We start from the raw sequence: 26,092 nt of genomic DNA, 5'->3' as shown, positions 1-26,092 counted from the left end.
GCCTTATTTTCAAAACCATATGCAGTTTGGTGAATGTTGAAATAAGACTTCAAAACAATCACAAAGTAGTTTTTGGCATTCCAAATTCTTTACACTGATTAAAACCTGTAGCGTTTTTGATATATACCACTTTTATGCAGAAAGTTGACTTATTTACAGATTAGGATTAAATGACTCGAAGGTAAATATGGGTGAACTTCTGAATCCTATATGGATTTATTTAATGGCTTTTTATTCAGTCACCGATAAGTTCTCTTCCGTTAGTTATAATTATAATTCCACTTGCTTCAGGCAATACTATATATTTAGTAACACTACAGTATTTGCTGTGGGTAAATGGTCCGATATATTGTTATACTGTATCGTAGGTTAAATAAAGGACAGAGGCATTAGAAAATGTTATGGGTGATTTGCATGGACAAGCTGACTCCGTGACGTCACATCCATAAATCGTAGCCTTTAAACTATTTGTGGCTCGTTGTTTAGTTTTAAATTTACTTTTCTCTAATCCTCTAAATCAGATATTTGCAGATCATTTTGGTAAAATATTATTTTGTATTTTTCCGATTGCCTCCATAAATATCAAACACATCTAGATTGTTCCTTTAAAGGTCCGCATACCCGATTATTGGAAGACTGTGGGGGCCATTTTTGTTTTCACGGACCGCATTGAAAACTTTCATCTGTCGGATCTGGCCTACGATCGGCAGGCTATTAGAACCGCATGGAAATCCATTGCAAATATATATGGCTACAATAGAACTCTAATAAACAAGAAATTCAAGTACAAATATGATTGAGTCTTTATGACTATGTATTTATCTCCCTATAGATCTATTTAGTAACATATACACACATATGAAATGGCAAGCGACGATCATGACTGATTCAGTTTAGCTGAAGTAAAATATACACACAGAATAAACTAATAACGACACTCTATAGTATAATGGTTTGCCAAGAAGTGTTTGAAACCACCCATAGATTTCATTCATGATGGATGGGTATGAATTAATAATATGTGAATTTGACACGACTTGATCCAGAGGCGTAGCAAGGAGAAACCTGACCCTGGTGTGGCAGTAGCAAGTGTCCCCCCCCCCCCCAAAGGAGAGTTCACATAGCAGCCAAGCTCAACTTTGGTTTTGGGATTGGGTGAGATTGTATATTTGGTATACCTCTACACACCCAGACTGCCAGATATGGAAATCTCAGATTTTATTCTGGTGAGGAGAGGATTACGTTTGAATTTCTGCTTTGTTGATAGGTATCGGGACAGAACTATACCCATGCAGTAGTACTTACATAAACGAAGAAAATGAATAAAATCTTCTGATTTCGGTCAAATTTGTATTCATTCTATTGGTGCAGGGTCAAAGTTTTTGTTTGTTTTATTCATTGACACCAAGAGGTCACACCGGCCTATATGGTCACACCATTGACTTGATCAGATTTCAGCTAATTCATGGCCATACGCAAAGTACAACTTAATGTATATTGTCGTTTGGTTGTTTCATAATAGATCTTTGTTACGTCACTTTACATCATTAATAAACAATCCTATTATTATTTAGGAAACTAATGAATATCAAAAAGGTACTTTTATTAAAACAGAATATCAGTCTTGCACGAAATATGTGTATTATTTCTGCATTCGAACCGAACAGGAACTTTCAAAAACTATATCAAAGTGAAAAGAAAAATCGCTAAATTTGAAATATTTTATCAAACACTTGATTTACGAATTCTGCTGATTTGTATCGACTGTAAATTTGGTAGAGAATTTAAACGGTTCAACTCCTTATTAAACATTGGTTGATCGATTGAGGAAGAGTATAAATGAAAGGACTGCATATCAATGTCATCGTTTGCTATTGGCTCAAAATATACTTCGTTACGAGCCTCTTTACAATTAGTCTCCATAAAGTACGTCTGCTCGATCTTGCCATTTTCCTTAATATTGCTGCGCGCATGTTTTCGTTTCTTACACGCACAAGAATGACAATTAGCGTGTCCGGTGCGTCGCTTTCCCTTCTTGGTCCCATTAGGTATCGACATCTGTGCGTCGCGGCTTGATATGGGCGAAGAGCGCTCGTGCGTCACCGCTAGTAAGTGTACCGGGTTCTCAAATGTATCGCAAGTGTTATAAACACTGTCTGGTCGACGGGGGAGGGCGCGTTTTGCAATCTTAGTTAGACTTCCACGCTTGTTAGGGGTCACTTGACTCCAGTAACCATCAATGTTCCGACTCATTTGCGTTTCTCGCGTTTGGTAAGATGAGTATAACTTACAGAGACAGAAGATAAGCGTAATCACTAAGATAAATGTAAGGCAAATCAAAATAGAAAACAATATCAGTCCATCCGTCGTTCGGAGAAACTCGGGTAGTAAAAAGGATAGTTTCCGCTTGCTTTCTGTGGTGAGGTTGTGATTGAGGGGAGGGCCTGATTGGCTAACTGCTGTAGTCGGTTCAGTGGAAGGGTAGACGATTGTACTTGGGTATGTTGTTAAACTTATGTTTGAGTCTGGAGGGATTTCTTGCTGCAGAATCAAAGAGAAACGATATGAATTGATAGTCTGACCAAATTCATTGCTAGCTTCACATCGTAGCGAAAACTCTCGCAATTCATCTTGAGACCCTGCACGAACCGGATTGAAGTTAGCAGCACGTGTGCCGTAATAACGGACACGCGCTACACTCGTTGAGCAGGTGAGGGGTGACAGTAAATTAGTTCTGGAAATAACCCAGATGGCAACATTAATGTCCAGTAAGCTATCATCCTCCTCGATTGCGAGAGTTTCTTCCGTTACTGAAATGAATTTGATAACGGGTCTTTCAAATCGATGGAAGATTAAATAGTTGTCTCTGATCTGAAGTGCGCATTCATACACATTATGATCTCCATGGGATTCATGTGTAGTAAGGAATGATACCGTGTATATGCCGCTTGTAATGCTGAAACTCGCGTTAACACGTTCTTTGTTCATAAGCCAAACAGTCACGGAAGCCGTAGGCAGAGAACCGTGTACGCAGACGATTGTTGTTTCATCGCGGGCCGTTTGGCCGTTATGAATATAAATCTTTCTTGAAAGTGTATCTGCTTGCGTACGACTTAACCGGGTCACTTGGAGTTCGAGGGTTTCATCTGCCACTCTCTCTATGTTGCCATTGATCCCTCCGCCGCATTCATAAATGCCTTCGTCTCCTGTTGCCACCTGTTGCATCACCACGAGGATTATTAACGTATTATCATCAACATTGCTCGCGTTTACTCTCAATCCGGGTATCTGCCCAGTCCTAATCCTGCTACAAGTAGCTCGTCCATCTTCTGGTAGTGGCCAGACAGAGCAATATGAACTGGACACACGCTCACTTCGGTTACGTATTAAAGATACGCTGGTGTTCTGAAAAGTGGAAGATACAGCAACAAAAATAGTTTTGGTTTCTTATACATTGATAAATATCTAAACGGATGAATGCATGTAAATTTGAATACTACAACATATTATGGTGAGTATCAGCAAAATCTAGAGGATGGGATATCCACATGAATATAATAGCATAATACAATAACATACAACAGTTCAATGCAGTTCACCCTCGGCACGAGAATACGATGGACTAGCAGTTCCCCGTAGAACACTGCAGAGCACCGCAACACACTGCAATACACAGAACTTTGCATCACAAACCCATCACAACACTGGCTACAGTCAAGACGAAAGTACAGCGCGATACAACAAAACTATATCACACTGCATTCTATACAACACTGTACCGTCGCTGTGTTCAAGTGGCAGTGGCAAGTGGCAAAACGCCAGACACCCGTATAACAGTAAAGCATACTAAGTACGGTATATACACAATGCAGATCACTGCATTTCACCGCAGTACATTGCATTGCATTACTTAACGTTACTTTACATTACATTACGATACAATGTAACACAGCCTACATTATATACCGTACAACACGATGCGATACAAAACAAAGTAGCATTGCACAGCTCACATATATGGCGATCTATAATGTAACACATGCACATTAACACAGTAAATACAGTATTATACAGCGTTGTAATACTCAGTACAGCACAATCACAAATAACACACCTAGACTGCATAACAACAGAACACTGCAAATATATATATATATATGAATAACGGAAAAACTGTTAAACAACTATGCTGCATTTAGAGAAAGGCTGGATCTCGAGTGAGATACAATAATTAAATTAGGTAAGTGATTGGAAGTAAAACAGCCAATGTTTGGTTTTTGCAGAGCTTTCGAGCAAAACTAGCTCTTCTTCAGTGCATGATCACCGAAAGTGACAAGGAGTAGCAGGAACTGAAACTATTTTATAGAGAAGATTGTCGGCATGGTTGTAAAGGCAAAGCGACTTACTGATTTCTGCTGAATTGAGCAGAAGTTTTAGAAATTCGGATTGTTTTAATCCGCGTCGGATTATTTTAATCCGATTCCGTCGTAATTGCAAAGGAACTGTTTTGGTTTATCTGGGACGGCAAATCGTTTCTGATGTTTAATTAAACCGAATGGTGCCGTGGTCTTTAGGTTTAGTTCCCAGAAATTTTCTTTTGCTTTCCTAGATTTATCTGACCAAGAATCGTTCTGGTCAATGGCAATAACACGCAAATTCTCAATTGAATGATTTTGGAGATTGAAGTTATTTGCAACAGGTTGGTTGATCTTTTTTGTTTTGATCGCCGATCTATGTTGTGTCATTCTCATTCTAAGAGTGTTTTTTGACTCTCCAATGTATTGTAAGTTACAAATATTGCAGTAGATGAGGTAAATGACATTTTTGGATAGGCAGTTAATTTTGTGCCGAATTTGGAACGTGCGTTTGGTTTGATTGCTCTGAAAGGCCCCGGTCGAATCGACAAGTAAGCACGTTTTGCAGTTTTGTGTACAGGGCGATGATCCTGTAGTTTCTGTTTTGCTTTCCCCTAATGGGGTGTCCTCCCGAAAGGATGCCCGAACTAAGATATCCCGTAGGTTGCTGGGTCTTTTAAAAGCGATGACAGGTAATTCTGGGAAAACTGATTTCAGGCGTTCGGTGCCTTGAAGTAGGTGAAAATTCTTCTGAATGATATTAGCCAGTGGTGGGAGACTAGGGTGGAATTCAGTAACCAATGGTACCCTTTTGGAACTGGTTTGACGAGTTTTGTACGTCAATGTTTCGGTACGGGGTTTGCTTTTAGCCTTTTTGATGGCATTTTCAATAGAACCCCGAAAATACTGTCTGTTTAGGAGGTGTTGTGACAGTTCTTTAGTGCGTGAATCAAAATCGACTTCAGAGGAGCAAATGCGTCGAATGCGCAACGCTTGACTGTACGGAATATTTCTGGTACAGTGACGTGGATGGCAACTGCTTGGTAAGAGGTAGTTGTGCTTGTTCGTTGGTTTATTGAACAAGTCTGTTTTGAGTGAACCATTTTGTAGGGTCACAGTGGTGTCCAGGAAGTGAACGCCATGTCCAGAAAAATCAGCAGTAAATTTGATGGTGTGATGAAACGAGTTTATGTCATCAATGAAGAGTTTTAGATTTGCCTCACCATGGGTCCATATCATAAAGATATCGTCAATGAAACGTAACAACGTGTGTGGTTTCAAGTTTTGTCGAGATAGAAATTCTTTCTCGAGGTTTCCCATAAAGATGTTGGCAAAAGACGGTGCTATGTTGGTACCCATTGCGGTGCCATGAATTTGGAGGTAGTGTTTGTTGCCAAATACCAGATTATTGCTGGTCAATATAAGTTGCATCAATTCGGCCAATTCTTTCTTCGTGGGTGTTTTGCCACGTTTCGGTTTGAATGCTTTTGTGCAGGCTGAAATGCCTTCTTCGTTAGGGATATTTGTGTGTAACGAAGACACATCCAAGGTAACTAACAGAGTAGATAGGGGAAGATTTTTTATTTCCCCAATTTTCCGGATGAAATCCGTAGTGTCCTGCACATAGGACGGTAGGGTCGAAACAAGAGGTTGGATGAGAAGATCCACGAATTTAGAAATATATATATATATATATATATATATATATATATATATATATATATATATATATATATATATATGTATATATATATATATAAATATATATATATATATATATATATATATATATATATATATATATATATATTAGATATATATAGGGCAAAGCGTTACAACACAACACATCACTGCATTGAACAGCACAGCGCACCACACTCACCCAAGCACGCTTATGCGCAGTACAACACGACACAATATTGCATAGCAGAGCACTACACTTGAACTGACAACACAAAACACATCAAGGGCGGATTGAGGATTTAAAAAGGAGATTATATGACCATGATGTCGATTAACCCACTCCAACGTACAGGGAAGAAGTGCGGAGGTCCTCCCCCAGAAACAAACAACGTTTTTAGACGTGAAATGGTCCATTCTTAGGCATATTCAGGTTATAGATTAGACACAGAGTTAGGTCTGCACGCAAGTTTGTGCTAACTGAACAGTTTTAAATATTTTGGGGGTTCATGGGATTGAAAGTGGCGGAGTGTTGTACACCCCTGGATCAGCCCTGGATCAGCGCTTGCATAATAAATTACAATGCAGCGCGCATGATAAAACGTGACGTAATATGGCACCACACAAAACAGCAATACCATACACAATACATATATGCTGCAATGCAAAACTGCATCGTACTAGTACACGCACAAAATGCATGCAACACATAATAATTATACCATGCACAATACAATATAGGCCTAGTTCGATACATCCACACCACAATACAGCACAACTAAATAAAGTGAAACACTGGACAACAGATGAAAGGGAAAAACACCCACTGTATTATATTTCGTACATATAATGTACAATATATAGTATCCCATAGTGGGAAACGTTATAGGCCTATACTGTGCACGTCAAACACTCCCAAATATCATGTGAATAATAGTTGTGTGAATTAAGCAGTGTACTTGCCTCGCTCCCTCCACCCTTGTTTTTAACAGATAATACGTTTAAGATGTATAAAAACACGGCAAAAATATGTTGCATTTTTAACTCTTTCCTATATATTCTGTCTTTATAAGATGAGTGTTAACATTATTTTTCTTTCTGGATTACGTGAAACTGACTAAAGTAAAAGGGGAAGTGAAAAGGGAAATCAACGAGAGATTTAATTTTTTTTAGTGAATTTTGGTTTTGATTTCTACATGGTCACTAGCTTATAGTACAGTCTTCTCAGATTTTCTATAGTACCCTTCATAATTATGTTTAGTTACAACCGTTTCGCTACATTGTATTATAGTAAAAACATATGAGAAAATAAGTTTGAAATTTCAATTGAAATAGCTGGGCTCGTTGTCACGTACCACCCCTCCCTTCGCCCCCTTTTCAATGAAATCAAGCAAGCATGGGGTACTCTAGGTTCCGACCCCACAATAGCTAAACTCTTTAAAGGGTGTGAAGACTCGCGCAAAAAGAGACGTCTAATGCCGGTAATTTGACCTAGTTTCGAATGAGGTGTAACAGAAGTGTTAGATACCACCATCGATCCCAGAAAATATACACATGCACAGCTTGCTACCGTCGGTAATTAGACACTAGTGTACAGTCAGTACATACAGCTGCGGTCAATACTCACAGCACAGTGTATAAACGATACAGCGATGGATATCTCAGGTCCAGCTAAAGATAACAAGCTTAGGTATCACGTTTCATTACTGTCTGCATTTTGTAGCGACAAGAAGAAAACGTCACTTGCAAACAACAGAAAGTTAACCTTTTCAGATGGCCGCACGCGGTTTGGGGCGAGTCTTCAATGCCTTTAAAGCTCCCCCTGTAATAGCCTATAGACAACCGCGAAATATCAGATCAGTGCTGGTTCGAACTACCCCCCTTGATAGTGGAAACATCACTTGCAACAAACCGAGATGCATGGTGTGCACACACCTCTACCCCTCTCCCGCTTTCCTCCACAGGGCCTCAGATACCACTCTGAGACCTGGTAGATTTGGTTGTGACTCAGCCAATGTCATCTACTTTCTTTTTTGTTCCAAGTGCCCCCAGGTCACCTATATTGGCAAAACCAACACTAAGTTCAGGCTTCGGTTCAATAACCACAAACTGAGCATCCGTAAGAATAACCCGGGTTTTCCCCGTTACAGAACACTTTAATCTTCCTAATCACAGCCTATCTGACCTGAAATTTGTTATATTCTATTGCTACTTCAAAACTGCACAGGAAAGGAACCGGGAATTGAAAACAATTATACGCCTCAATACACACAGCAATGTTCTCGACAGAGATCTCTCTGTTGTGAGTATCCATTCGAAGTTAAATCCGAATAAGGTCTAATTTCTGCCATTTTTTCATCCCATTAATGCAACTGAAGAAGAGCTGTGATAATGCTCGAAATACTTTGCTACAGATTTAACGTTTTAAGCAATAAGTTGGAAATGAAAGTATCACCTTTCCCCCCTTTTCTCTTTTGGATAGGCATATATATATATATATATATATATATATATATATATATATATATATATATATATATATATATATATATATATATAAATGAAAATCGTAATGTGTTGGAAAATCAAGAACAGTGAAAAACTTCAGCCTCCACCGGGATTCGAACCCTAACCACTAGGCTATGGACGCTGATTGTATGTCCAGAGGTTCGAAACCGGAAAGGAAGGTCGTAATTCTACTGTAGGCGTTTGTCACCTGTATCGAACAATACTAGTTCTGTTTTTGGTGACATATTTTGCCTTACTCTAGAGATCAAACATGATGCTAACCAGCTCGAAATCATTTGTGATTCCTAAAGCCGGATCTCGAAAGAGATACTTGGAACAGACTTCATGTTAATGCAATGGAGGTAAACGACAAAGGCAAATTTCAAAAAAACGACAAAGGCAAATATATATATATATATATCATATTAAACATTTGGTATACTCACTTTTCCAACGCCGAAGGGCTTTTGAATAATACATGTCATCTCTATGTCACAACCTTCACATACGGGTTTCCCGGACCAGCTTGAAGATAGCGACAATATTATTGAGTTCTCAATTGAAGACGTGAAGTTAACAAACGTTAACAGAATAAAGGTATAATAGAAATGTGATAACGCCATAACGGTGCGCTATGCATGAGTGAAATAAGGTCACAACATTAGGTTAAATGATAGCATCCTCTCATGTATATGCAAATGTCCAAGAGAATATCCCAGATTGACTTAAAACTTTAATCGTAGAGAATTCCAGACTTCTTAATCTTCGAATCTGAATCCGCATCTCTGTGGAAAATGGAGTAGAAATAAAATCAAAGTAGTGATGTAAAAGTATAAAGTAAACGAATAACATCTACCAGGTCAAAGCTCCATATTTCACATGATAGTTATTCAAGTCTTGTGTAAGAAGATGATCACATGATAAATATCTACATAATCATTCACAGAAGTCTGGATATATATATGACAATATGACCGTGGAATTTTTTCTCCTCTTCATCTGGAAGTTCTGAGTCACATAAGTGAAAAGATAAGACGATTTATTCCGAGTATCGCTGCTGATATTTAGCTTTAATATGAATGGTATCGTATCTCACAATGAGTCACATGATAAAATATTTAAATTCATAATCCATGGAAAATTCACATTAATTGAAAAGATATCCTTCCACGTATGTAAACATGAACAAATAGCAAAATTTGAAAAATCTTTTGTTTCAAACTTTATCCGCGAACTGACATTCACAAACCATGAAACATGAAAATATATTTTTCTCTATGAAAAACCAACCAAATCAAATATTTCCGAAATGATCGTCTTGGTACGATTTTTTTGCACAGAACAAGGAACTTGACTAAGCTAAATTAACGAGGTATAGTTACCATAAAATAATAAGCAAAGACGAGAAGATCACTATAAACATACTTATACTTTGCAACAATTGTGCAGTGTACTTTGCCTTGGCAAGGTGAGATCACGCACATCCAGTCACAGTTTCATTTTTGGTAGCGCTAATTACAACACATTAAAGGGGTGCAAAAGAGTAAAAAATAAAACGGAAATTCATGGCACAACGTACATGTATGGCAACAAAAGACCTATCCATCGAAAACAGTCCATATAGCTTCACGTTCTCGTAAATCAAAACACAGGACTCTCATGCCAAAAATTAATGACACCCCCCCCCCCTGTTCCCACTGCTTCTTATTCCCCACCCAACACCCATGTACACTACGCAGTCAATGGAGGGTAGGTCGGTTTGGACAAACTCAAGGCAACAATACTTGGGATACGACCGGAGGGACAATACACACATATACAGACATATACACACGCATATACACAAAAATACATATAATGTATAGATAGATAGATAGATAGAAAAGTTTGTTTGATTACGATGTATTTGCTTGAAAATATAACTGTTCCATATATTAATATTGATAGCATCTTATATAAGCACGATTTCACTGTTATAGTACTTCTTTTTTTCTTTTCTTTTTTGGTCATATTTTATTAACCCCCAAATCTCCTTTAATTATCTGAAAGTAGTAACAAGGAAAACACCGTCCATTGCACAATGGTCTGCTACCGTGCAGGAAGTCCGTACAGTAATGGGTTTGCGAGTGAATAAACATGTGTGACGATATACAAACATACATGCATGAGCACATATATCACATATAGAAACGACCTTATATAGCGATGACCTTATATATGTAATAAGTAAGGGTGACTAACCCTAAAGTATTAAGGACGGTGAATTGCGTGTAGTAGGTGGAAGGGGAACCTAACTAACATAACACATGAAGAACATAGATAACATTAATGATACCACCAAAACTGAATAGGTATTATAAACACACAACACACCACTGCTTTAGTACAAGTATAGGACTAAGTGTTTTTTTAAAGTTATATATGGGGCAAACGAAAATTCTCATAATTGTATCCGTACAAATCTACTTGGTCTGACACTCTTGGAGATTTTTAACTGAGGCCCTTATTGGCATAGTATTGACGAACTACTTATGAAATGCCATAGGCTAATATGATGGGGTCAGTGTTGTATGGAGGCGGGCGAAGCCTTTGCACTAGAAATTATTCGTGCATTAAAAATTGAAGGAAAAACAACCCCCCCTGCCCCCACCTGATCCTCCACCAGTCTCTCCACTCCCCACCAACCCCCCCCCCCCCGGTACCACGCTGACACTGTTATTCGAAACGTTACCACGTAAAACCTGATCGTATCGAAGTACCTGTGAAGTGTATTAGGTTACATTTCTCACTGTTTGTCTGCAATATTTAGATAAAGATACCCTTTACTCAAGTTCAACCTGGTAATAAGCTGTGACATCAAATCTTTCTTTGTTAAGTGGTGGTGGTGGTGGAGGGGGGGGGGGTGGTGATGGTTGGCAAGGGAATCAGATCAATAAAATGCGATGAAATTCACTTGAAAAAACTATTCATTTACCGTGATGTTTACATGACTAACTTATGTGTCAATTCCCCCCCCCCACACCCCCACCGGGCCCTTTCACACCCGTAACCTGCCCTGTTCTTCCCTGCCAACCCCCACCCCCCCTACAGCAACATCCCTTCCACGTTCTCCCTCTTATTTCCTTCTCGACCTTCTTACAGTATTCTAGCCATATCTCTTTAAAACGTGTTTTATAAGTTTGCAAAAACTCCCCCCCCCCCCCCAAAAAAAAAGAACAACCTAAAATAGCCCTAAAGGTTTAAAGCCTTAAAGGCCCGGTCACACTACAGCGATATTTTATCGGAATACGGTCCGATTTATCCGATTTTAGGCCGAACAGTGAGGTTTGTGGTAGTGAATGTAATGAACGCAGTTGAATATTCGAATACCTACTCCAAATCTGAGGGGTTCTGGAACGAACTACATTCTGAAGTGACGTCACATCGAAAAACGATAAAAATCGTAAGAGAAATCGGATAGCTATCCGATAAAAGGAAACGGAGTCAATATCAAAAGTTAGGAGAGGGCTATTCCACATCGGAATGGCTCAACAGATAGCAAATCAGGTCCTTTATCACTGTGGCTGGAAGACCCGAACGAAAAATTGGCAGTTTCGATTCCTCCGGGAAAATCGGATTGTATTCCGATAAAAAATCGGTATAGTGTGACCGGGCCTTAAAACGATTTCACCTAATATATTCGTAATTGCAATGAAAAAAAGTTTTTTTTAATCCCTCTTCAATTCTGATTCTTTTATATGTTACATACTTTGACGGTTCATTTACGCCATTCTGCTTATATATATGTCTATGTCCAATATACTGCCCCTTTAATTATGCTTCTCAGAACAATGTCGTTAAATCTTAACTCTTTTATTTCAACAATAGACCAAAACGATCAATGTCATCATTTTAGTCTTAATAAAAGTAGTTGAAATATATAACCTTTCCATATTTAAAAAAGAAAAGGGTCGAAAATGGAATGAAGAATATAAATTGCACTAGTGGGAATATTTGAATAATTTAGTAAGAAGAAAACGCTTGTGTTTTTTAATTTTTTTTTTTTTTTTTAATTTTTTAAAATTTTTTAATGATATTTTTTTTTTTTTTTTTTTTTTATCTAGGTGAGTATAATAAATGTTGGTTACAACCTTCGCTTTTATTATCGCTTTTACTATGTTGAGTTGTAATGCATATATTTACATAGAATTCTGTGTCCGTTTCTTTTCTTTAGGCATATGTCTGGTTTTGTGCTAGCTGTTATTGTACAGGTCGGATGAGTGTGTCTACTGATGTATTTGGTTTTCCATACACATGTACACCATAGCCTATAACACAGCTGTAGATGTACATATAAGGCCTATAGAGCCTCGTTATATCGGAGCAAGAGGGATTTCCTGTTTAACGATTTTTGTCTATATATAGTTATCGATAATACCCTGCCATATGGTCGCACACAGACACACATCTGTTGTTGGTGGGCACTAGGTAACATTTGGCAAGGTGAATAAAAAATAATGTTTTGATTTATTTAAATGAAAACAGTGGTAGTCTTCCCCACGAGGAGGAAGGTGGGGGAAGGGGTGGGGGGGGGAAGGGAATTAGGGATATCCTTCTAAAACTCTTTGTTCAAGTAATTCTAAGCTTAATGGAGAAATCGTCCATTTGGAAATTTCATTTTCATTGGCGAGTCACGTGTGTCATGGGGTGCGGGTGGGTGGGGGGTTGTCTGCACTGAGAGGGCTCTATGCCCCTGCCTTGCCACTCATCAGGGGTTACGCCAATTATGGTAAGCAATGAAACAGACCAACAGACGGAGAAGAATCTGATGAAGTCGGTTTCATAAACGTTTTAACAACCACTGATTAACCCAGTTGTAACCGAATAGTACAGTTAATTAACATTCACTCGGACTGACACGAAAAAAATTTCCCTCAAATCATCTTTGAGAAAAATCTAGTTCGATTCCCTAATTGCACGGAAAAGATTATAGAAAATATATAAAACAGAAATCATTCAGTAAAATTTTGTTCAAACTATATAGATTATTTTCGTCTCCAAATTAATTCAAATGTAAAGCAATCCATTGATTCCCAAATTTGATGTAACCTGTATTTTCTTTGAGAAAACCACTTTCCTCATTTTAGAGTTATTTAAAAATTGAAACTCTCTCCTTTGGAGAAAATTTAAGGAATTGGAGAGTCTGTTTTCATGAACTGTTCATACAAACCACATTAGATCATATTAATGCAAAAAAAAAGAAAAAAAAGAAGAATAAATCTTTTCATGATGATTTAATGTGTGTATTTATTATTCATGATTATTTATATTATTCATGAGTATTTATTATGATCATATATTATTCATGTGTATTTATTATGATCATAGATTATTCATGATTATTTATATTATTCATGATTATTTATTATTCATGACTATTTATTAGGAATTATTTATTATTCATGATTATTGATTAGGATTATTTACTATTCATTATTATTTATCATCATGAAGGCTTCTTCTGATGGGATAATCCAACAAAAATATAAAATTCGAAGAAATGTCTGTTCTCGTTTGCGATATACCAAATAGTTTGGAATTCATAACGATGTTTTCTACGTCTGGGGGTGGGTACGGGGTTACAGTATGGATAGGGGTGGGGTACGGGATTAGGCTACGTCTAAGGGTGGGGTACCGGGTTAGGATACGGATAGGGGTGTTTAAATCGCCTCTCTGTCAATTTGTTTATCTTTTGTTGTCAGTGATCAAACAAGTAGATGAAATATGAATATAAATAAATATATCAATAAACATAAATGTTATAAATTTCATCAAGTCCTAACTCAGTCTTTCCTTCATAAACTTTCACCGCCGGAAGAATCTGCTCTGGCGGTTTCCATATACGGTTTCGTACGGTTTCCATATACGGTTTCGTTCGGTGGTTTCCAAACGGTTTCCATACGGTTTCGTGTTGTAAATAATCCACGCCCACTATCTCTCTCTCAACCGGCTCTCTTACTCTCTCTCTCTCTCTCGCTCTGTGATAATTTCTATGCTTGTATTTTTATCTCAAAAAATGTAACCTTGTTTCTATGATTTTGTCATCAAGACGTCATAAACGTCTACGTCAGAAGTCGACTAAACTCTTAGTCGTCTGTTTCCATTTTCACTGACAGCAGATATCAATATATATATATATATATATATATATATATATATATATATATATATATATATATATATATATATATATATATATATATATATATCAAACGTTAAAAATAGATAGCATTAAGGCCTACAACATGCATTAAAGATGTTCATGGACAGAAAAAGCGTGCAGTTAATAAATTCAGTCTTTTGGTTTTTTTTACCGTCGAGTGTAGGTTTCTAAATCTCTCTCTCCACCTCTCTCTCTTACAAGCAGATGCTTTTTTGTTCAACGCCCCGCGGAAATTTTCTACGGAAATTTATTCTGAAATTAATTGCTATTTTCGGAATATAAATGCGGATAACTGTGTACGGTTGCTTACTTAATAAGTTTCGCATTTTATAAGCAAGTTTAAAAAACCTGGAGAATTTTGTTAACAAACCCCTAGTAAGAAAAGAAAGACGACATTTTCTTCATTTACCTGCATCAACATATTTAGGAACTTTACAACGGTTTCAGACGACTTTACGAGGAGATATAGAACATAGCAGAAAAGAAATCATCCGGGATTTGAAGCTAGTAACGATTTCGACATTCCATATATTGCTGAGGATGTTTTTTGTTTGATAACTTGTCAACTTGCGAATGATCGATTTTTAAAAGCTATCAACATTTCTTCTTCTTCTTATTCTTCTTCTTCTATTTTCTAACTTTATTTCAAGTTTTGTTATTATAATGATTCGCGATTTAGGGGGAAAATGTGAAACCATCATTTTAGCTCTGAAAGGAAAATTAGAAAAAATGAGTTTTAGTAAAATTAAGAGCAAATTCATGAAATATTTCGTATAAAGTTGAGAAAACTATATATTGTTAATTAAGAAAGAAATGATGAATACCACAATCCGTTCCGATTCAGTTACGTCGGATGACAGGGAGAGCTTTCCGGTAGACACAGCCATTTCAGCCCTGTTACTAACTCAGCTCTTGGTAGGATTATTGGGTATCGTGGGAAACTTTCTAGTGTGCTTCGTATTTCTCCACCGTCGCACCCAAAGAAACCAGACTAATTTATTAATCACAAATCAAGCATTCATCGATTTGTTTACGTCTCTCCTTCTCGTCCTCCATGTTGTTTACGAACTTTCTGGACATCCCGAGACAGATATATATCTCCTTCGAATATGGTCATGTTTTCTTTGGAAGAATCAAAACCTCTTATTCGCATCTTTTGCAATTTCGACATTCAATCTGACCATTATATCGCTGGAAAGATATTTTGCGACGATTTTCCCACATTCGTACGCGAATATTTTTACTCGGAGAAATCTACGATTTACGATTTTGGTCATTTGGTTAGTTTCGCCCTTAATGCAGTATATACTCATAATAACTACAATTCGATTCTCGGATGAGACTGGTTGCGACATACGTTGGACTCCTGCGTGGGTCGGTATTTTGCTATTCTTATGGGAGTACTTTCTGCCGGTAATAATCATGTCATTCTCATTTGCAAGTGTTGCACGGAAACTTCGACGCATGAATAAAGTTCTATCCAACGCATCGAGCCTCCGTTCGGCCGCCACCATGACAACAGCGGCGGTGGAATCAAGATCGGTAGTAACGGAAGCTACCGCCTCCTGCGAACAGGGAGTCGAGACGTCATTTACGCAGGGAACTGTAACAACATCTATGTTTCTCAAACTACCTATGTCAGCGAGAAATCGTCAGGATTGCTTTCATTCCCAGCAGGAGAACACCCCACCGTCAGCAACGCCAACTCCATCCCCGGCAGCATCATTCTCATCACCATCGACATCAAACTTTCGAGTAAACGTTCGCCGGAGGAATGCGACGACGACACTTCTTACGGTGTACTTCGTTTACATCATATGCTGGTCGCCAAATCAGTGGGCATTCTTTCAGCTCAATCTAGGCGGACCGTTAGATTTTCGCGGTTATTTTTACAAGATATCTGTGACTCTTGTCATCTTGAATACATGCGTGAATCCGTTCATCTATGCCCTGAGACACAAAACATACAAAGACAGAGTAAAAGAGTTGGTAAGACACTGCAAGAGAAAAATAGGGGTTCATTGACCGTGACACACAATCTTCAAAAATGTATTACTTCGTTATGTCTATACTGGTTGTACTATTAATATTAAACTGTCAGAGCTCCAAGACAGCGTTTAGCTTTGCTCTATCCGATTTAATTGTTATTGTATGTATGGCTAGAATAATTGATTGTCAAGAATACGGGCGGCAAACGCATGCAGTTTCAAAGGCTTCATAATTCGTGGTGTCTCTATCCGAAACACCTCCCTGCTAGAAGAAGAACCATTTCGGCGAGGGGATGGAAGGAGGGGTGTAAGGCGGAGGGGGGGGGGGGGGGGTGGAAGTTGGAACGTTCCTGATAGAGCCATATTGAAATGACTAGGAAGCGTCTTACAGTTTGCAGAATTCAATGATCTTGGCTCCGACATTGCAATTCATACCATGTATATACGTATATAGTGGTATACTGCAACCTCTGATGGTGAACACTCACTCTGCACAAAGACTGTAATAAGAAGGTGGAAAATATGTGAGGTCAACTTTCGCAGTGCTTACGCAACTACTTACGTTATTTAAACTGAAATTGCTCCCCCCCCCCAAAAAAAAAGCAGAAAAAAAACAGAAGAAAGATACGGAAAACAGAAACAGAAAGGAGTACAATTGAATGAAGAGATAATATTTCCTTCAAACGTGTCATTTTCTTGGACTTTGTCTTATTGATGCCAACGAGTTTAAGGAAGTGATCCTTTCAAACGAAACTGATATTGTTTCCTGCATTGACAGCATGAATTTGGTCACGCAGGGCATAAGTGTTCAATTACACCGGTTTTTTTTCCTCTAAAAATTTTACATCATATATTGTCACATTTAACAGCTAAAAATATGTAACTTCCATTAGAAGCTGTCGGCACTTTTAAAAATACATCGCTGATCACGAACTTTTGTTGAAATGCAAAAGTATATATTTACTTAGATTTCGGTAACTTTAGTTATAGTAAAAAGCGTTAAATATTGATCACCAAATGAATCATATTCTGGGTTGATGTTAACAAGTGACGTTAAGTGGTTCGAAGCACACAAAAAAAAAAAAAAAAAAACAGTACTTAAATAAATTGGTTTTACGTCAAATTGTACAGTGGAGTCGCCGTGTGTATATATATATATATATATGTTGATACTAGTTATATATATACTAGTTGATACTAGTTAGATATATATATATATATATATATATATGTTGATACTAGTTGAGACTAGTGGAACACTAGTATATATATATATATATATATATATATATGATGGTGTGATGTAAAACACTGTCAAAAGTTTGTTACATAACATAATTAGTTATTTAGATGTTCGTGATTTCAGTGATGTTTTGAACTACAGACATCAATTTTTAGTAACTTACGTATTCATCACTTTTCTGTAAATACTCAATATGAGGTTTAAAATGAATAAATAATGACCTTTTCAATCACTGCAAGCTCATGGTGAAATTTCTAACTACTTTGCCAACATCACGATTCACCTGCCGTTTGTGGTGACAATTTTTAACCGTTAGTTTTTTTATTAATTTTTATTTACTATTATTAACTTCGACGGTATAGGAGACACAAATCCAAACCGCCATTATTAATCCATGTCATAGGAGATAAACTGTCATAAACAACTTCCTCAAACAGCTAAGTAAAATCTTATTTCCATTTGGGCGATATCAGAGATTTAGTGATTCTGCGCACACAAGACTGAAGACTTGGTCAAGTATAAATATGACAACGTGACTAACGTATTACCACGAAGCCTCCAGTAGTATTATACACGTAGCCTAACGTATTACCATGAAGCCTCGAGTAGTATCATACATGCAGCTTAACGCATTACCACGAAGCCTCGAATAGAATCACACATGCAGCCTAACGTATTTCCATGAAGCCACCAGTAGTATCATGCACGCAGCTTAACGCATTACCAAGGAGCATCCAGTAGTATCAATATCATAATGTATCCTAACGTATTACCACGAAGCATCCAGTAGTATCATGCATGCAGCTTAACGCATTACCAAGGAGCATCCGATAGTATCATACATGTAGCTTAACGTATTACCATGAAGTCTCCAGTAGTATCATACATGTAGCCTAACGTATTACCACGAAGCCTCCAGCAGTATCATACATGAAACCTAACGTATTACCAACAAGCCTCCAGTAGTATAATACATTTAGCCTAACGCATTACTAACAAGCCTCGAGTAGTATCATACATGCAGCTTAAAGCATTACCACGAAGCCTCGAATAGAATCACACATGCAGCCTAACGTATTTCCATGAAGCCACGAGTAGTATCATACATGCAGCCTAAGGCATTACCAAGAAGCCTCGACTAGTATCATACATTCAGCTTAACGTATTACCAAGAAGCGTCCAGTAGTATCATACATTTAGCTTAACGTATTACCAAGAAGCCTCCAGTAGTATCATACATGCAGCCTAACGTATTAACACGAAGCATCCAATAGTACCATACATGTATCCTAACGTATTACCACAAAGCATCCAGTAGTATCATACATGTAGCCTAACGTATTACCACGAAGCCGCCAGTAGTATCATACATGCAGCGTAACATAATTGTACTACTGGAGCCTTCGTGGTAGTACGAGGATGAAAAATGTATAAGTGATGTATGGCATTTGCAAAATTAGAGAACGGTTAGAAGTTTGATTGCATTACACGCCCAGACGTCGCTTGCTAAATTTCAACTACTCATTCCAACATCATATAATTTCTTATTATTTTGCGACATTCTGATTTTTGGCAAACAATAACGAGAGATCCGAGTAGTGCCATCAAATTTTTACTATAATATCAATGATCAACACCTTTTGAGCAGGTATAAGCATAAGCTTCTTGGATATTTAATTAGTTAAAAGGATTCTAAAATGTTTTCACTCGGATGCTGGTACTTGAAACTCTGATCCCTAGAAGCAGAACTAAGGACAATGGTTCTTGGTACTCAGAAACCATTATTAGTCTCCAAAACTGGTGAATGCAGCTAGCAACAGCAGATTGAACGACGGCATCGAGGCAGTCTCAGATGAGAATGCCTTTTGTGTTTCTTTATAATAATGATATTTAATATAATATTTACTTTTTATAGCGCTTTATGCCAGCGATAGGTCTCAAAGCGCTTTACAGACGTTATATTACCCCTGGTCAATGATAACCTGTCCCAGAGACAATCCCTCCAGTCGGCAGCAGTTTTATACTGCGCCCAATGACAAGTTACCTCACAGGTACCCATTTAAACCCTGGGTGGAGACAGGCAAGTGATATAAAGCATCTTGCCCAAGGACACAACGTAATGAACTAGGCAGGATTCGAACCAGCAATCCTTGGATCACGAGTCCGACGCCTTAGCCAATTGGCCACCACGCTCTCATAATATATCAATCATTAATCTACAGAGGAAAAGAACATTTTCTACAATATAAAAAAAAAATGAAATGAAAATCTATGAGCTACAGTAAACATTGGCAGCTAAATAAAAAAGTCTTACCAAATGTACATCACAGATCAAGGATAAAATAACGAAAAGATTGAATCGGAAAATTAAGATATTGGAAAAACTCTACCTTGATGATATTACAGACAGACCATTTATGATTATCAACAACTTCCTGGAAAGGAAATCAAAATATTATCTCGCTTATAGCGACAATTATTCCGATGGCGTTTTTCAAACAACAACAGTGTAAAGTTTTTTTTTTTTCATTTTATTTCAGATGAGTTTTATAGTTAGTGCCAGAGGAAAATCAACATGAAAGTGCTTCTTATGAAACGATGAAGCATTGCTATTTACAATTTTGCGGCATCCCGTCATTATGGGTTCAGTGATAACAGAGGGAAGTGGACAAGGGCCGGCGGAGGGAAGGGGGTGGACTTGGTTTACTTACGACCAATGTCAGCAGTTATTAATGTGCACCCAATGTTCATGGGTTGATCAGTTTGAACTGTGAATACAGAGAGACAAGTGTTGATCAGCATAGAACTGACGTGTGTTATAACAATGTTATAGATGTAAGACCTATCAGCAGATGCTACTGTGCATCCAATGTAGGACATAGCTTGATCAGTTTGTACTGTGAATAAGAGACAACCGACAACAATTTAGTGGGTGAATGGAAGTCAAACATCCAACATCTGGATATTTGCAAAGCTTTCAAGCATAACTAGATCTTCTTCAATGCGTGATCACTGAAAGTGGCAAGGATTAGCAGTACCTGTGTTCTTCTTCAGCGCAAAAAGTGAAGTGAAAATAGCAAAACACACCTCTACCAACACCTAATAAACGGTAATATTTATGACAATGGTGTCAGAAGTGGGATTCTCAATACAAAGAAACCACGTTTTTGCCTTGATTGTTTGTAGGGAACTGTTTGTGACCTACACTGCAGAAATGATTGTAAACCGAACCACAATTGAGCATTATCAGTTGCAAGGCCTATACTTCTATTTCATATGGATGATATAACTATGATGAGTACATTCCTAATACAGTAACTGCATTATTCCCTGCAAGAAGGAGGACACTACAACAGATTATCTCAGCTGAACTACGTAAAAAAAAAAAGTGCAAAAAAAAAAGAAAAAAAAGAAGAAGAGTTTTCCACTCAATGCCTACAGGGTTAATATGACTGTCTTGTTGAACGCACCATAGTCCTTGAGGGGAAGTAAAAAACACCTGCTTTCGTGCCAAGTATTTCAAAACCTGAGATAAACATTATCATTATTATTATTTTTTTTTAAAGTTATTATTTCCCAGGTGAAAAATGATTATATATAAACCAATTCTTGCGTGTTTTCCAAGAATGCTTTATGTAGCTTAAATGTGCAACGTTCATGGGAGCCTTTGCTTCACAATGTGATCTAGCACATAGATGAGATAGTCAGCAAAAAAATCTTACCGTATACCCATGTGTGTATATATCATGCATGCACAAGTCCGATTGCAGAGCTATAATGAACATATCCATCGTTGTTGCGTTTGTGGTGACTTTATCCGACATTCTTGGAATGCTCCATAACGGCATTGAAGTAGGTTTTATAACTTGAAATGAGTTCGTGGAAATAAAAATAACTGGCTTTTGTGAAAGAGGGACGGGTTTCTGTTTTCTTCAAAATGATCCACCGCTTAAAGGCATGAGACTATAGAACAATACGTAAAGCAAGAAATGAAATATTATGAAATTAACGAACGACTTATTTTCTTCATTAATCACTTATTCGTCTTCATTAGCTACCGTACTTCATAGTTCTTCAGTATCTACGTAAGCAAGTTTATATGCATTGCTTTTTCTTATACTTCTACTAAAGTTAAATTGAATGTTAATGTATTATGAACTGGATATTTTTAAAAACCAAAATAAAGTGGATATTTCTGACAAATTAAAAAAATCACTTGTCCCTTGAGGGATTTCACACTTTGACGTTAAAGGTAGATTTATAAGTACTAATGGACCAGTGACGTCACTCTATTATTCCACCTTCCATATGTTAATCATTACGAGAAACAAGGTCAATATTTACCGTCGTTACGGAAGACACTACAGATAGCAAGGACTTATTTGTACGAATTTATAACTTTAATAGGCAATACAATTTTATGCTATAGGGTAAAAGATTTAGCAATGCTAATACATCCTCAAGATTAGTTTAACGTTACCTTTCAACACTCTACATGTCGAGAAAGCCGAAAAACGACACACCTAGAATTAGCGAGTATATATCCTGAATAATTAAAAGCATTATCGTTTGATAGATGATATATTAAAATGAGAACCGTATAGCAGCTGGTTGAAGAGTTACGAAAGGTTGAGAGGAATATAAAATATCTTTGAAATGAAACATGTCTATAATTTATTCGGATTGGTATAGCTTAACACATTTCGATAAGCCGATAAGCGGTCTCTTACCGAGGATGCGTAAAGAGATATCGTACGTTAGACTTTAAGTTGCAAAACTGATTATCTCTTTCGCAGTAAAAAACATGTAAAAAAAGGTCTTGTAACCAGTTGAGGGTGGAAAATATTTCACTGTTCTGGATATATATATATATATATATATATCACATATATCACACATATATCACACATATATCACATATATATGATACCAGTACCTTGACACAGCAGAAATCTGTAGTTGACGCAGCTTCAAGCATCATGCTAAGAGACATACACCCTCACGACCGTATCAATCAAGAAAACGTTTTGTGTATAATAAGTGAAAGGACGTTTTTAAAATAAATTAATCAAATGAATTTAGTTCCTTAGAGATAGAAACAGTATAAACCATGATACTGACATTGTTTTGCATGTCTACCAGTTTGTATGTCTACCAACATGTCTCTATGTTGATTCATTGTCTTTTCCGTCAGTTTTCCTTTGTCTTTTCTGTTCACATGAAAGACCTCTGAATTTATATCACCGATGCCTGTATGGTCGCTACTGTGTTTTCAATATGCAAAACACTGCCATGTTGCTGAAAATTGGAAAAGAAACTCTATGTTATTCATTCGCTCAAATCGATTTGTATTCCATTAAGCCGTTTGGAATTAATACTCCAAAACAATAAGGCCGTAACAATGCAGGAGACCAGATTTAGCACTTGGTATATATAGATTTGAAATATTTTGGTAAATCATATCTGAGATTATGATACACTCAGATGAAATGGTCTCACATGTTTATTCCCTCATGAGCTTGCTACGCCCTATTGTTGTGACTGTTGTGACGTCATAAAGAATAAGATAAATAATTTCAAGGCCTTGAATTTGATCATCGATATAGACAAGTTAGTTTTACATGATGATTACCCTACATTATTAGTTAATGGGTGACATACTTGCGTGGCGTATTATGGTAATGACGTGAAATAAATTAAACAGCCGATCATCATGGCTTTATCAGTTGAAACTGGTTAAAGGGAGTACCCGTAAATCATGCAGTAAAAAACTGATGTGTTATAATTTCTTAACATGCCTTACATTTATGACCACAGTTGGTACTGAGAAGGACTGCTCTAAAGGTTCGCGAATATTTTCGTCCACATTTTAACAGAAAATGGTTGACACTTTACTACAAAACGAACCATCTTTACAAGGTATACTTTCCAGTCAAACACATGAACAGTTGCTTAGACTCCTAACCAGTCGTTAGTTGAAACAGCCTTAGAGTATCGAATTCGTCTGTTAGTTATTGTTCCACAATAGCATCTGCTGACCGGTCTAACATGTATTACGGTGTTCTAACACACTTCAGTTTATACTGTATTATACTTCAGTTTATACAGTTTATCCAACATGTATTACGGGTTTTGACACACTTCAGTTTATACTGATTAACGGTTGTCTCATACTCACAGTACAAAATGATCAAGCCATGTAAAATTGGGTGTACATTAGTATCTGCTGACAGGTCTAACATGTGTTACGGTGTTATAACTCACTTCAGTTTACACTGATTAACGGTTGTCTCTTATTCACAGTACAAACTAATCAAGCCATATACATTGGGTTCACAGTAGCAATTGTTGACTAGTCTAACATGTGTTACAGTGTTATAAAACACTTCATTTTATACAGATTAACGTTTGTCTCATTCACAGTACACACTGATCAAGCCATGTATATTGGGTGGATTTGAAGAAACTGTCATCATGTGATAGAAATCGACATTTCACGATTAATTTTCCTCCAATGAGATTGCGAGAAGCTGACAGATTACATTTTTATTCGATACATGTCTATTTCTGTAACATACGACATTTTTGATATAATATACCCTGTGGCACTCTAGACGCACTTTAAAATGTATGCTAATTTCTCCAAGCATGACACGCAATATACATGAAGTTGATAGACTAAATAGAGGGCGCTGTAACTAAATAAATGTCATCGGTAATGCAGTCCAAGGCAAATTCACCGTGCCGTCCTTGAATGCTATCGTTACTAACTGTAAATTGAAGCCATTCCGCCGAAATGTCCTCTCCATGGCGTGTGACAAAAGGCATGTTTTTGATATGTATATGTGAACATTATTTATCAAATTAAAAGTAAGGTGGATTCCAATCTTACTTGATGTACAGTTTAACATGGTTTGAATGAAAGCAAATAGAGACTGTAAGATGTAGACACTCCCTTTCTTTTCCCATGACCCCCACCTCCCCTCCCCCACCCTCGTCACTCGTATCCTATTATGGCGACATATGAAGAAATATACTCCCCTATTATCTGTGAAAAGCTTTAGAAAGACCTTCCAAAGCACCAGCGACAATAGTCTGTGCTCCGGACACAGTTACGTCCCCGGGACCTCCTATTTCACTCTTCATGGTTTAGTTTCAGTTCATTAGGAAGATACGACTACACTTTTTTACCCCATTCCCCCACCCCTCCTTCACACTCTCTGATCAGACATTCAGATAACATATTAAACAGTAAAGCAAGTAATAATGATGACGATGACGATGATGATGATGATGATGATGATGATGATGATGATGATGATGATGATGATGATGATGATGATGATGATGATGATGATGATGATGGTGGTGGTGGTGGTGGTGGTGGTTATGATGATGATGATGGTGGTGGTGGTGGTGGTGATGATGATGATGATGATGATGATGGTGGCGATGATGATGATGATGATGATTTGATGATGATGATGATGATGATGATTTGATGATTTGATGATTTGATGATGATGATGATGATGATGATGATGATGATGATGATGGTGGTGGTGGTGGTGGTGGTTGTGATGATGATGATGATGATGATGATGATGGTGGTGGTGGTGGTTATGATGATGATGATGGTGGTGGTGGTGGTGGTGATGATGATGATGATGATGATGGTGGCGATGATGATGATGATGATGATGATGATGATGATGATGATGATGATGATGATGATTTGATGATGATGATGATGATGATGATGATGATGATGATGATGATGATGATGATGATGATGATGATGATGATGATGATGATGATGATGATGATGATGATGATGATGATGATGATGATGATTTGATGATTTGATGTTTTGATGATGATGATGATGATGATGATGATGATGATGATGATGATGATGATGATGATGATGATGATGATGATGATGATGATGATGATGATGATGATGATGATGATGATGATGATGATGATGATGATGATGATTTGATGATTTGATGATGATGATGATGATGATGATGATGATGATGATGATTTGATTATGATTTGATGATGATTTGATGATGATTTGATGATGATGATTATGATGATTATGATGTTT

General features: G+C 37.3%; 2 protein-coding genes across 3 annotated transcripts; one reads left to right on the top strand and one right to left on the bottom strand.

Annotated features, from left to right (window-relative positions):
* Positions 1 to 818: 818 nt before the first annotated feature.
* Positions 819 to 10,032, bottom strand: LOC139975049 (uncharacterized). Of its 2 annotated transcripts, none has more exons than XM_071982664.1 (3): positions 9,969 to 10,032; positions 8,990 to 9,328; positions 819 to 3,405 (listed from the first exon to the last, which is right to left on the bottom strand). In XM_071982664.1, the coding sequence occupies exons 2-3, from the start codon at positions 9,164 to 9,166 to the stop codon at positions 1,726 to 1,728; spliced, it is 1,857 nt and encodes a 618-aa protein (XP_071838765.1). In that variant the 5' UTR covers positions 9,167 to 9,328; positions 9,969 to 10,032; the 3' UTR covers positions 819 to 1,725. The 2 variants fall into 2 exon arrangements, with proteins under 2 accessions (XP_071838765.1, XP_071838764.1); XM_071982663.1 differs by having other exon boundaries at positions 9,926 to 10,008.
* Positions 10,033 to 14,879: 4,847 nt separating this feature from the next.
* On the top strand, positions 14,880 to 17,014 carry LOC139975050 (probable G-protein coupled receptor No18). The gene has a single exon (XM_071982665.1). It carries the CDS (start codon positions 15,559 to 15,561, stop codon positions 16,768 to 16,770), a length of 1,212 nt encoding a protein of 403 aa, XP_071838766.1. The 5' UTR covers positions 14,880 to 15,558; the 3' UTR covers positions 16,771 to 17,014.
* Positions 17,015 to 26,092: the final 9,078 nt, after the last annotated feature.

The sequence above is a fragment of the Apostichopus japonicus genome, chromosome 10 (genome assembly GCF_037975245.1).
Source record: "Apostichopus japonicus isolate 1M-3 chromosome 10, ASM3797524v1, whole genome shotgun sequence".
In the NCBI taxonomy this organism is placed as follows: Eukaryota; Metazoa; Echinodermata; class Holothuroidea; order Aspidochirotida; family Stichopodidae; genus Apostichopus; species Apostichopus japonicus.
The sequence above is the reverse complement of the archived record's forward strand: the minus strand, read 5'-3'. Positions and strand labels throughout refer to the sequence as shown.

What these genes read in the sequence shown, in the direction of transcription:
- LOC139975049 (XM_071982664.1), bottom strand. Translation starts at nt 9,166, where the DNA reads ATGGCGTTATCACATTTCTATTATACCTTTATTCTGTTAACGTTTGTT. An exon ending in AGCCCTTCGGCGTTGGAAAA is followed by an intron (nt 3,406 to 8,989) that starts GTGAGTATACCA and finishes TCCACTTTTCAG; the next exon opens with AACACCAGCGTATCTTTAAT.
- LOC139975050 (XM_071982665.1), top strand. Translation starts at nt 15,559, where the DNA reads ATGATGAATACCACAATCCGTTCCGATTCAGTTACGTCGGATGACAGG.